This window comes from Bos javanicus, chromosome 3, assembly GCF_032452875.1.
Source record: "Bos javanicus breed banteng chromosome 3, ARS-OSU_banteng_1.0, whole genome shotgun sequence".
Lineage (NCBI taxonomy): Eukaryota > Metazoa > Chordata > Mammalia > Artiodactyla > Bovidae > Bos > Bos javanicus.
In genome coordinates this window covers 35003910-35016530 of record NC_083870.1, presented here as the reverse complement: position 1 = coordinate 35016530, position 12621 = coordinate 35003910, and the positions used below count along the sequence as shown (strand labels likewise).

The following is a 12621-nucleotide window of genomic DNA, read 5'->3' as shown; positions in this document are numbered from 1 at the left end:
TGTTTCTTAAAAAGTTAAACATATACCTATCATATGACTCAGTCAGTCTTATGTCTAGGTATTCACCAAGAGAAACAAAAACATCTACACAAAGACTAGTACACAAATGTTCATAGTCATAGTGACTTTATTCGTAATAGACAAAACTTAGATATCCACATGCCCACCAGCAGATAACTGGGTAAACAAACAGCAGTAATTCCATACCATGGAATACTACACAGTAAAACAATAAAACAAGCACACATACAACTGATACAAGCAACAAGGATGAATATAAAAATTATTTCGAGTCAAAGAAGCCAGGTAAAAAGGGAACCTAGTGTATGTGTTTATTTATTATAATTCAAGAAAATGCAAACTAATATATATTGACAGAAGGTGATTGCTAGGGATGGTGATGGAGGGAGAGACTGGATTACAAAAGGACACAAGAGTACTTTGGGGGTGATGTATGATTGTTACCTTGATTGTGATGATAGTTTAACAGGTACTGAGGTAGACCTAAGGGTCCCTCTCAAAGTTCTAACCCTTGAAGTTAGAATTTGAAACCCTAATCCCCAAAGATGATGGTATTAGAAGGTGGAGCCTTTGAGAAGTACTTAAATCATGAGGGAGGAGCCCTCACAAATGGGGTTGGTGCTCTTAGAAATCTGAGAACTTCCACATCACTTCAGTCTTGTGATTACATAGCTAGAAGGGGCCAACCATGAAGCAGGAAGAGAGTTTTCCCTTGGCCTTGGACTCTCCAGAACTGTAAAAAATAAATTTTTGTTGTTAATACGTTACTCAGTCTGTGATTTTTTTTTATAGCCTGCAAAGACTAAGACAATAAGTGTACATGTATCAAAATGAAGCAAACCAAACTTCCCAGCTTTATCTATGTGCAGTGTAGTAGTCCTAAGTTAAATATAACTTTTTAAATGGGGATAATAGTTATACATTCGGGCTGTTTTAGGGATTCATTGAATATGTCAAGCACTTTATTCTAATACCTGATTTGATATTAATACTTAGTTTGATGCCACTGAAACTTTGACATCAAACTTCAATCTCTCTACTAAGCTTTATCACTCAAAGTCTAGAGGTAAATGAATTTTTAAAAGATTAGGATTTGGCAATTAATGTCACTGAGTAAACTTAATAAACTTATTATCAAGGCAAAAAAATACACATAAAGGAAGAACTGGGTTCAATTTTTTTTTTCATGCTATTTTTAACAGTAATTCATTAAAATTTGGGATCATCTATTTCCCTTGGGAAGTAAGTCTATACTAATGTATAGAAAAACAAGATCTACTAGGAAGTTAACAACCACTTCTGAAAGCTTTAGTTCTCCAGTATAAATAAAGGAACTAGACAGGATGATTACTTACATACTGTTCAGCTCTAAATACTAATCACTCTAATCATTCATTTCTCATTCATCTTTCCTTGCATTGTCATACCACTGTCTCCTACTGGTTCAACTTCATCCAAGTGTGGATTTTCCCCAGAGTTTCTGTCTTATCCTTTTCCCCTCCTCTGTGTCTAGGCCACTGAACTTAAGATCTCCACCTTCAATTAAGTCATACAGAGAAGGAAAAATATATAACATCCCTTATATATGGAATCTAAAAAGAAATACAAATGAACTTAGGAAACAGATTCACAGAGAACCAACTTAAGCTTGGGGTGGCGGTAAGAACAGGGGGAAGGAACAGTTAGGGAGCTTGGCATGGACATATACACACTGCTACATTTCAGACGGAATACCACTAAGGACTTACTTTATAGCACAAGGAACTCTGCTCAATGTTCCGTGGCAGCCGGATGGGAGGGGAGTTTGGGGGAGAGTGGATACATGTATAGGTATGGCTGAGTCCCTTCAATGTTCACCCGAAAGGAACACAACACTGCAACAGTCTATATTCCAATACATAATAAAAAATTTAAATACTTAAAAACAAAAACTCCACCTTCAAACTTCCTACTTCAACAGTTTCTAGGCAAGACTAAATGATTAAAGTGTCACAATGAGAAACCAAATAGGATGGAGAATGGAAAATGTCCTTGGCAATTAGGATAACGCTGAGAGCATCCAAGGTTTTGAGTAAGGAGTGCGGCACTTTTCGAAGGATGACTCTGGCAACACTGTGAAGAATGAATTGGAACCAGAGATTATTTGGCATATTAGCATCGAAGGTGACTTTGAAGTCATAGCTGTAACTCTTGGGTTTAAATGCCATTAAATTACTAATGTTTCATCTTGGCATTCCAGGCACTTGCTGCTGCTAAGTCGCTTTCGTGTCCGACTCTGTGCGACCCCATAGACGGCAGCCCATCAGGCTCCCCCGTCCCTGGGATTCTCCAGGCAAGAACACTGGAGTGGGTTGCCATTTCCTTCTCCAACGCGTGAAAGTGAAGTCGCTCAGTCGTATCCGACTCCCAGCGACCCCATGGACTGCAGCCCACCAGGCTCCTCCGTCCATGGGATTTTCCAGGCAAGAGTACTGGAGTGGGGTGCCATTGCCTTCTCCGTCCAGGCACTTAGGTGGTCCAATTCCTATCCAGTCGTTACTCCCCCATAAGTGTATTTCCTGGCCTCGGTCGGCCAGACTACCCCCTACTGAGCTTGATCTTCCTTGCTTCTATGGATACTCAGGCTACTTTCCGTTTATAAAACTGCCCAGTCCATAAATACTCGCACAAACTTTACTGCCTTTTTTAGCCTTCTCTTAGCTCCCAAACACCATAAATCTTCTCTAGGTTAACAGTAGCTTTTGAAAAGTGAGACCGATTCTGACTCATTTTCACACCCACCAGCTTCTTCCACCTCTTCCTCCCCCAGTCAGAGTGCATCGGCAGAATGGAAGTACTCAAATAGAAGTCACGTAACAAAACGGCGCTACAGGTACAGCAGCTCTTTTAATGCTAAAATGCCTTTTTTTCTTTTTTAAACAGTCCAGTAAAATGTTATCTCGACCTTATTGTTGAATAAATTTAGGCTCCAATAATAAGACCTCTGGTCAGACACTACAGCCTGGCGGACGACTTTGCATCGGTATCACATGAATGAATGCGGTCCTATCAGAGAATACGAAAACTGTGAACCCAAGAGACTGCACAGGAATCACGAGTCACGAATTTGCAAGCACACAGCCCTCCGAACGCCTTCCCGCTCAGCTTCCGAAAGGAGAAACCCGGGCCGCAGTCCAACATACAGACCAGACCGACAACCCCCTCCCCTGGCAGCCAAATCCCCAGTGTTAGTCTCCTAAGAGCTGGGCAATGGAGGCCAGCGCCGCGACAGCAGTGCGCGCGGAACTCGCGGAACTAGGAAGAGGAATCTCGAGCCCACCTGGGCGTCTCTGACTGGCCGTCGGCTAAGCTTGGAATTCTGGGGCGTGTTGCGTCACATCCGCCGGGGCCGCCATCTTGCTCCCAGGGGCAGTTGGCGGAAGAGAGCGCGCTCCCAGGCCGCCGGCTCGGTGTCTGCTTGGAGTTCTCGAGGCCCGCGATTCGGCGTCTGCTCTCGACCAGGGGTCCGTCTCTTACGTCCCGGTTGCCCTCCCTCACCCAGCTGGGGGACAGCGAGGCGGCCCCCTCTTCGACGGCGTTCCATGGAGTAGGGTCCCGGACCGTTGTCCCGAAGAGCGAGATCGAGCTTGGCCGCCTCCCCCTCCCTTCTCCCTCTTTCCTTCCGCCGCAACATGGCTAACAACAGCCCCGCGCTGACAGGCAACTCGCAGCCGCAGCACCAGGCGGCAGCGGCCGCAGCCCAGCAGCAGCAGCAGTGCGGCAGCGGCGGCACCACCAAGCCGGCAGTCTCGGGCAAGCAGGGCAATGTGCTGCCGCTTTGGGGCAACGAAAAGACTATGAACCTCAACCCCATGATCTTGACCAATATCCTGTCGTCGCCTTACTTTAAAGTGCAGCTGTACGAGCTCAAGACCTACCACGAGGTGGTGGACGAGATCTACTTTAAGGTACGAAGCGTCTAGACTTGGCGGGGTGGGGGGGATGTTAAGTTCCGAGGAAGGGGTATGGAGGAAACGGGCGGAGGCGGCCCTCGAGGTCTGATGATCTGTAGATGAGGAAAGGTTGAACGGAGGGGGAGCTGTGGCTTGTAGTTTGCCAGGGAGGGGTCAAACCGGGGCCGCCCTCTCATTTCCTTTTCAGATTTTTAGGGCCGGGAGAGCCCGCCGCCATTGATCTTTCTCTTCCCCCAACCTCCTGCCCGCCCCTGGGGGAGTTGGGACGGGAGGACTGGGGGAGAGGAGAAACGAGTAACTGAAGCCTCTCCAGTTTACAGTTTAAATTTCTTTCTTTTGACGTGGATCTGCTTAGCGCCAACTTGTTGGTGCTTCTCCCGCTTACCCCGGGCCAGTTCATGTATTGACTTCAATGTTGGCCTCGTGTTGTTGGTATTCACTATCCGGACAGGGAAATGGTCAGTGTGTGTGTCGGGTGGGTGGGAGGGTCGAGGGTGGAGAGGTGCAAGTGGAAAAGATGTACCGAAGGCCTGGAAATTTTAGCAGCAGGAGGTCAGAAGTGAGTGGTTACAGTCACCTGTGCGTTGGGCTTATTTAGAATTATCTGGGCCCTGGGCTTCTGCGGCAGGGTCGGTGCTGGCTTGGCTGTGCTGGGGAGCTCACCTGGCGCCTCCTCACTGCACTCTTGTCTCAGTTCTTGTTTCGTTAGCAGGATTGACTCAGTCTTGCAGCGAGGCTCGGAGCAGCCCAGGGTCGCAGGTAGAGGTATGCATTATTAATCATGCTCAATCGCCATAAATGCATTTCCCGGGTTACATGAACGGCTACTTAGATTTTTTTTTTTTTTTTTTTTTTGACCATTGGTTTTGGTCTTTTCCTCACGATTTTGGTAGGCTTTCTCCATTTACCTAAAAATTACGTAGTTTTTAAAAATTATCTTCCAGGCCTCCTAAGGTAAACTTATACTATTAAAGAATATCAGTAAATCTTAAAGGTCTTTAAATACTTAAACTAAGACATCTGACATAATACAACACGTTTTGTCTGTATTAACTCCTAAAAACCACTTGACAGACCACATTAAGTATCTTCCCTGATCTGAACATATCTGTAGAGGTCTTAAGAGAGGAAATTTTCCTTATTCGCCTTCAGGTTACGTTTTTTTCCACCTTTTCCCCTAATAAGTGAATAGCTTATTAAAGGATTTTTAGATTCTAGTTGGTTTTGATAAGAGATCTTATTTTGAGAATATAGTTCAACTTTGGGTATATAAAGTAAACTGAAATTTCGGTGTACTCTTAATAAAGTATTGTAAGTAATTGTAATATTGTGAACTAGATTTTTTTTTTTTTTAAGGTAAGGCCTTTTTCAGTGTGGATACAATGTGGTGAATATTTAACCCTTATTCAGTTGAGGTCGGGTTCCTGCTTTTTGTGGCAGGTTCTGTTTAATAACCTAGGCAAATGTTAATAGAATTGAGGGAAAAGCTTGTTTTCAAATTTTACATACTGTGTCTTGAAACACTCAAGATTCTACTACAAATTATTTAAATTTAATTATAAAATTGAAGGCTTGGGTTTTGTTATCCAGATGAAATAATCATTGAAATATATAGGCTTCCTATTTTGTAAGTCGATTTTGTATGGCATCTACCCCTTTGGTTAGCCTTTAAGGAATTGAAACATCTCTTCACAGCAAGGTGGGGGGAAGGAAATAAAACTCTAAAGCAGTGCAGCTTAGTCCACTGAGCAAAATAGTGTAATGTTTACATTTAAATGCATGCTTTTCTGTCTGAGTCACTGACAAGGACTGTTTCATGTAATAATGGATGGGTGGAAGTAAAATTTTAGAAATATGTAGTAAAAGAACAGGATTTCAAAACCATTTGGTTTTGTTTCAAGTTAAGAAACTAATATGGATCTTATTTTTCCAAAACACCTTTGTTATATCTGTTGTACAGCTAATCTTTCTTTGCTGTTTTTAGGTGAAATATATTGTTTTTATAGGGTGCCCCACTTTAGCAAAGATCTGTATCTTTGAATATACTTGACAATGCAAGTTATACTTACTGTTTCTGACCCAGTTTATATTTTGGGGGAAAATTGAATTGGTTCACATAATCAGGCTGAAAATATACAGTAACTAGAATAATCTGTGTGTAGGTATGGCCTTTGTAATTTCATCTTTAGTCAAAAATGAACATAATGCTTTATCATGGTTTTAAAAAAATGTGTAAATATAAAGTTTCATGATTTTGCTTCAGAAGTAATTTGTTACTACTTTAGCATACTTCATTTTTTCTTTTTTGTATTTTTTAAATTCTTTCAAGTTTTTTCTTTATTTTATAATGTGGAATTTTAAATCACCACGAAATTGAAATATTAAGGGTATTTTAAAGTTGTTTTTTTTTTTTAATACTTAAACTTTGTTAATACTTTCTGCTATAAGTTGGGGCTTCAATCCATTTTAAAATGAGGATTTTTATTTTTTTAAGTAATTCATAATATAAAATTGAATATCAATTTTTAAGTGTGTAAGACTAGAAATTTCATATCTCCACCTGTATCTGCTTCCTACAAAGCTAGTTTAATGGGATTTCTGCTGTGTAAAGTTGTTGAGGTTTTGTTAAACCCTAGGTTGCTTTATTGGTGCTATTTAAAATAAATATCTAAGCAGTTTTCAGAAATGGTTTACATACTTTAAAATGTATGTAAACAAAACATATACATCATGTCAAAATGCCCAACTTCCACACTTTTGGAAGAGCTGCTCTGTTATGGATTGGGGTTTACTTGAATCATTTTTTAAAAATTCAAAGCATGAATGTTTGTTGTGTTTCTCTTTTCTATTTTCAGGTCACGCATGTTGAACCATGGGAGAAAGGAAGCAGGAAAACAGCTGGTCAAACAGGGATGTGCGGAGGGGTAAGTAGAAGTACGTGCATTTTTCAGTTTTTCTGTGTCTAATAACTAAGTTTATATTTGGAAAACTAAAAGTTTGTCAATTACATACCAAGTTACAATTAATGTTTTTTAAAAATCTAAATTCAAGTGTTCCTTGGGGTTAGAAAAGCTTTTTTTTTTTTTTAATGGTCTGTTCTCAGTTCTGGATTATATCTTGTATTAATACCTAACAGGATTAATCAATTGGTATTAAGTATCTCTGTTAATTACTTTACCACTTTCTTAATTCTTTCCCTTAAAGGTTCGAGGTGTTGGAACAGGAGGAATTGTTTCTACAGCTTTTTGCCTGTTATACAAATTATTTACTCTGAAATTAACTCGCAAGCAAGTGATGGGTCTTATAACACACACAGACTCTCCATATATTAGAGCCCTTGGATTTATGTATATAAGGTGAGCATACGTTTCTCTACATTTTCAATATCTTATTTTAATTGACTTAGGCTTAATCAGTCTTTTGTGATTCTAGGTACACACAGCCCCCTACAGATCTGTGGGACTGGTTTGAATCCTTCCTTGATGATGAAGAGGTATGTCAACAAGGGTAATAATTAATTTTCTTCTGATTATTCTTTTTTAATATTTTTTATATATTGATGATTTAACATCTTCCAGAATTTTCTGTACCTAAACTTATTTCACTCACATACTTTTGGAATTAATGTCCTGTTACTAAAATTAGGGTGGATTTTATATGTCTTAGGTTAAATTTTTTAAGTCTTGTTTTCACATTTTTAAATTGTTTAGATTTATTTTGCTAACTATTGAAAGTTTTCTCTTCCTAGTTGTGTTCTGTGTATTGATCTTGACTTGTACAGTTGATAGTGACTTTTTAGTTGGCCATGTTCAAGATTGAGGTGGTAAGACATGCACATAGAAATAGTAATTATTGCTTTTTTTTACATGTATATTCTGGGACTTTTCGGTTTTTTACCCTATAACTTCCTCCAAATAGTAATATTTCCATTTGCATAGAAGTGCAGAATTTTAGAGCTACGTGGAATTTAAATAGGGTGAGGGTTTAGATAACTTGTTCAACATGATCAGACTATTTCAGTCCCAGCTTTCTAACTCTTACTATACTATATGTGTTTACAGAAAGAAACCTCTCTTTAGTAGTTCAGAATTTTTTTTTTTAATGTAAAACTTAGCATTCAAGCTTAAGTTTGAACTTGTTACATTTGTTCAGAAAGTACTTCAGAAGACATTACTGTGTCAGATTTAAATCATACATGTATTAAAGTCCAAAATCACAAAAAGACCTTGATAATGATCAGTGTCCATATATCTATCCCCACCATTACACTTTGTTTTAAGGTTCATAAAGTAAACTGAGTGGTGTTTTAGTAGTCCTATTTAAAGTGTATCCAAAGAATTGGTTGTATTAAAGGATAGTCCTAATGGAAATCTTTCTGGTGTGTTTTTATTACTACACGCACAACTAAAAAAATCTCACTCATATAGACATGGAGAATTTTTCTCTGCACATTTTTTTTTGGTAAACAGGCAATTTACAGTCTGTTTATTATCTCGGAAGAGGCCAAAAGTGTGTTAGATGATAAGTCACGATCTTTAAAGTTTTTTCTTTTTAGATAAGATTTTTCAGGCTAGGGCGCTTCTCCTTTCTATATTTAAAAAGCATGTCCCGCTTCATAATTGGTATTAGGTTTGTTTCTGAATGCTTCTGTTTAATCTGTTTTTTATTGTATTTACAAACCTGAGGCTTTCTATTTAAGCTAACTTATTGTTTTCTTCCTTAGATATCTGCAGCGATTATATTTGGAAATACTGTATATCTGAACACTTAAATGTGTGTGAGTGCAAGCAGTTTTACCTTTAGCTCTTGTTTTCCTGTTTAGATAACAAATCTCACTTTCCTTGTGTGCTTGCACTATAGGTTTGGGACTGACAATAGCTGACTAACATGTCCTGAGCTGTGAGAGGGCATAGCAAGAAGGCCTTCATGCGGTAATGACCCTTTTCAGAGACAATGGTCATCATGGATTATGCGTTTCCAATTATTTGTTTATTTATTTATTTTCTACATAACTCTAAATTAGAAACCTCACTGCTTCATGGCAGTTGGTTTGCTATTGCTTCCAGTTTTATTAGGGCTTCATTTTATATTAGAGCTGTTAAAAGATAATCTTTAGACAGGAACTGTTTAAAGTAGTTCATATGTAGCTAGGTTACACCGCTAGGAACAATGTATGCAAACGTGTCCACAGAAATAAAATGTATAGTTAGTAGGTATGTGGAATGTAAATTTGATTGTTCCAAATAGTCTAGTAATGTAAGGGGGTGTTTCATATTCTTTTTTAACTGAGAGAGGTCACTTCTCTTTCTGTCCATGAGGTTGCAGGGTTTGTTCTCACCTGCATGCACACACTGAGCCCAGATATTTCTGTGTATCATTCATTACCAGATTAGAAAGGTACACAAATTGAAATTTTTCTGTTAGAATTTTTTTGTATTTGAGATTCCAAAGATGGTTATATTTTTTATAGTATTCTTGTATTTATTGAGATAAATTTTTTGACGGCCAGGATATCTTTTGTGTTTCTGTAGGACCTAGATGTGAAGGCTGGTGGAGGCTGCGTAATGACCATTGGTGAAATGCTGCGATCTTTTCTCACAAAACTGGAGTGGTTTTCTACTTTGTTTCCGAGAATTCCAGTTCCAGTTCAGAAAAATATTGATCAACAGATTAAAACCAGGCCAAGGAAAATCAAGAAGGACGGAAAGGAAGGCACTGAGGAAATAGACAGACATGCTGAGCGCAGACGCTCAAGGTAATGTAACCCTTGAGCTACTGTAGCTTTAAAACGTGCTTTACGCAAAAGTTCTTGGAAATTAGTATCACATTCTTAGGTATAATTTGTCATCTTTTCCCCATTTTCTACCCTTAAGGGCATGTTCAACAAATTATGCATCTGTAAATGAGAACAGGCAGATATTTTGCTTAAATTATTCTTGGTGGGTAACACTTATGTTTTATTCAATTTTTTTCTCCCCTTCCTCCTTTTTCCTGAATATTAGGTCTCCAAGGAGATCACTGAGTCCACGAAGGTCCCCAAGAAGATCCAGAAGTAGAAGCCATCATCGAGAAGGCCATGGGTCTTCTAGTTTTGACCGAGAATTAGAAAGAGAGAAAGAACGCCAGCGACTAGAGCGTGAAGCCAAAGAAAGGGAGAAAGAAAGGCGAAGATCCCGGAGCATTGATCGGGGACTAGAACGCAGACATAGCAGGAGTAGGGAAAGACATAGAAGCCGTAGTCGAAGTCGTGATAGGAAAGGGGATAGAAGGGACAGGGATCGAGAAAGAGAGAAAGAAAACGAGAGAGGTAGAAGACGAGACCGTGACTATGATAAGGAAAGAGGTAATGACCGAGAAAAGGAGCGATCACGAGAACGGTCCAAGGAGCGGAGAAGTAGGGGTGAGGTAGAAGAAAAGAAACATAAAGAAGACAAAGATGATAGGCGACATAGAGATGACAAAAAAGATTCCAAGAAAGAGAGAAAACATAGTAGAAGTAGGAGCAGAGAAAGGAAACATAGAAGTAGGAGTAGAAGTAGAAACGCAGGGAAACGAAGTAGAAGCAGGAGCAAAGAGAAATCAAGTAAACATAAAAATGACAGTAAAGAAAAATCAAACAAACGAAGTAGAAGTGGCAGTCAAGGAAGAACTGACAGTGTTGAAAAAAGAAAACGAGAACATAGCCCCAGCAAAGAAAAATCCAGGAAGCGTAGCGGAAGCAAAGAACGTTCCCACAAACGAGATCACAGTGATAGCAAGGACCAGTCTGACAAACGTGATCGCCGAAGGAGCCAAAGCATAGAAACAGAGAGCCAAGAAAAACAACATAAAGACAAAGAGGAGACTGTGTGACAGTTTTTTTGTAAAAGTGGATCACATTGAATCCTATAAACGTTGGATTAAATCTGCTTTTTTTTTCCTCCCAAGTTGAGATTGTGCAGTAGTTACGCACTCTTCAAGCTCCCTGTAGGCTGCATTTTCATTTCCTCTTTGTGTAGGGAAGTGCCTTTGTAATCCCATTTATTGCATTGATGTCTTCACCCAATTGTTGAGTTTGATACATGATGCACAGATTGTTCTTGCATTTTATTGTTTAACTGTTTTTGAGATGTACAGTCTGTACATATGTCCTGAAAATGTTTTAATTCCTTTGGCATGGTTGCCATGTTGGTTAAATTTGTATAAGGCAATAAACTGCCACTAATTCTATTTTTGTTTTGTAGGTGTGGGATTATGGTTTGTGTACTGAAGTTAGCATGGCTGTGCTTTTCGTAATAGAATGCTAAAGACTTTGAAAATGGATCTAGGATGTCTATTATAGGAGAATTAACATGCTTTCAGTGTACATGAAGGCAGCAGTTTTAGGATTAACATTCTTGCCCACTGTATATTGTCTTGGAAGGCTCTTGTTAATATGTTAAACCTAATAGTCTCTACAGTTAACTTTAGAGAGAATTTATGAGAAGTTAGTTTCTGATGCAGAGGCTTCAATTAGGCTGTGATTTGATCAAAAGTCCTTTTAGCATTCTACCTCAAAGGGACACTGTTAGTATGCCTAAAATTGATTCACTTAGTTTTCCTTTTTTATTTGAAAAAAATACATGACATGTAATCTTTTTCTTGAATTTTTCAGATTTTAAAGTACTATATTAAAGGAGAGATTAATGTCTAAAGCCTAGCATTCTTACAGCAACCCTATACTAACGTGAGATTGGGAGAGGGTGGGGCAGGTGAGTAGAGAAATGGGTATAAGCCTCAAGCTTCCAAAGTGTTTTTATAAATGGAAAATACTTAAATTATGAAACAGCTTGATATAGTGTCCTTTTTTTAAATTCAAAACTTTTTTTATTGAAAATGAAGATTGCTGTTTGAGTTTTTAAACTTAATCTAGAAGAGAGAAGTATTAAAAGTAATGCTTTGCTGCATTATTTAAGATTATCAGCAAATTATTTGATAGATTGTTCTTATGACTTGTATTCTGATTACAAAGAACGATCATGAGTGTGGAATAAATTACTGGATTAAATCCTTTATCCTGGGTGTTGGCTTCCCCCTTTTGTTAACTTTATTGTGGAAATAGATACAATGTTAGTAGAGTCACACTTTGAGCAGAAGGATATCTTAGTGCCCAAATGATAAGTGAATTTTAAATGTGTAGATGAAATTAGACATACATGATGGCCAGCAATATTTACTAGAGTTCTTAATAACAGTTCCCTTTATCCTTGGGTGTTACTTGCATCAATAGGTTGTTTTTGGTTTGAATAATTAGTTTCACATCAGAGGTCCTTATTGCAGGACTTTGCAATTAGGTTATATATTAGAATCATTTAAAATTTGGACTTGAAAGAGCTTTTAAAAATAACTCTTCCAATTCTTATAACAGAGGCCCAAAGATCAGCCATTGACAGGACTATAAGGGAGTCTTCTAACAGTATTAACTGACCATATTAACATTTGTTTTCTCTCACTATTCATATTGGCCAGTGAGATGGCACTCAGATGCCACCTTGCAAAAAACCATTAAATGGGACAAAGTACATTTGGCAGAGTTCTTCATATGTGGGCTTAACATTTGTACTTATTTAACTTGAGAAAAACCTCATTAAATGAAGGAATTCTAAGAAAATACTCTTAAGAGTAGAAT

General features: G+C 38.6%; 1 protein-coding gene across 1 annotated transcript; it reads left to right on the top strand.

The window, feature by feature from the left end:
• Window positions 1-3387: 3387 nt before the first annotated feature.
• PRPF38B (pre-mRNA processing factor 38B) lies at window positions 3388-12007 on the top strand. The gene is made up of 6 exons (XM_061410995.1): window positions 3388-3968; window positions 6830-6898; window positions 7179-7330; window positions 7407-7467; window positions 9506-9729; window positions 9977-12007. Exons 1-6 carry the CDS (start codon window positions 3693-3695, stop codon window positions 10824-10826), a joined length of 1632 nt encoding a protein of 543 aa, XP_061266979.1. The 5' UTR covers window positions 3388-3692; the 3' UTR covers window positions 10827-12007.
• Window positions 12008-12621: the final 614 nt, after the last annotated feature.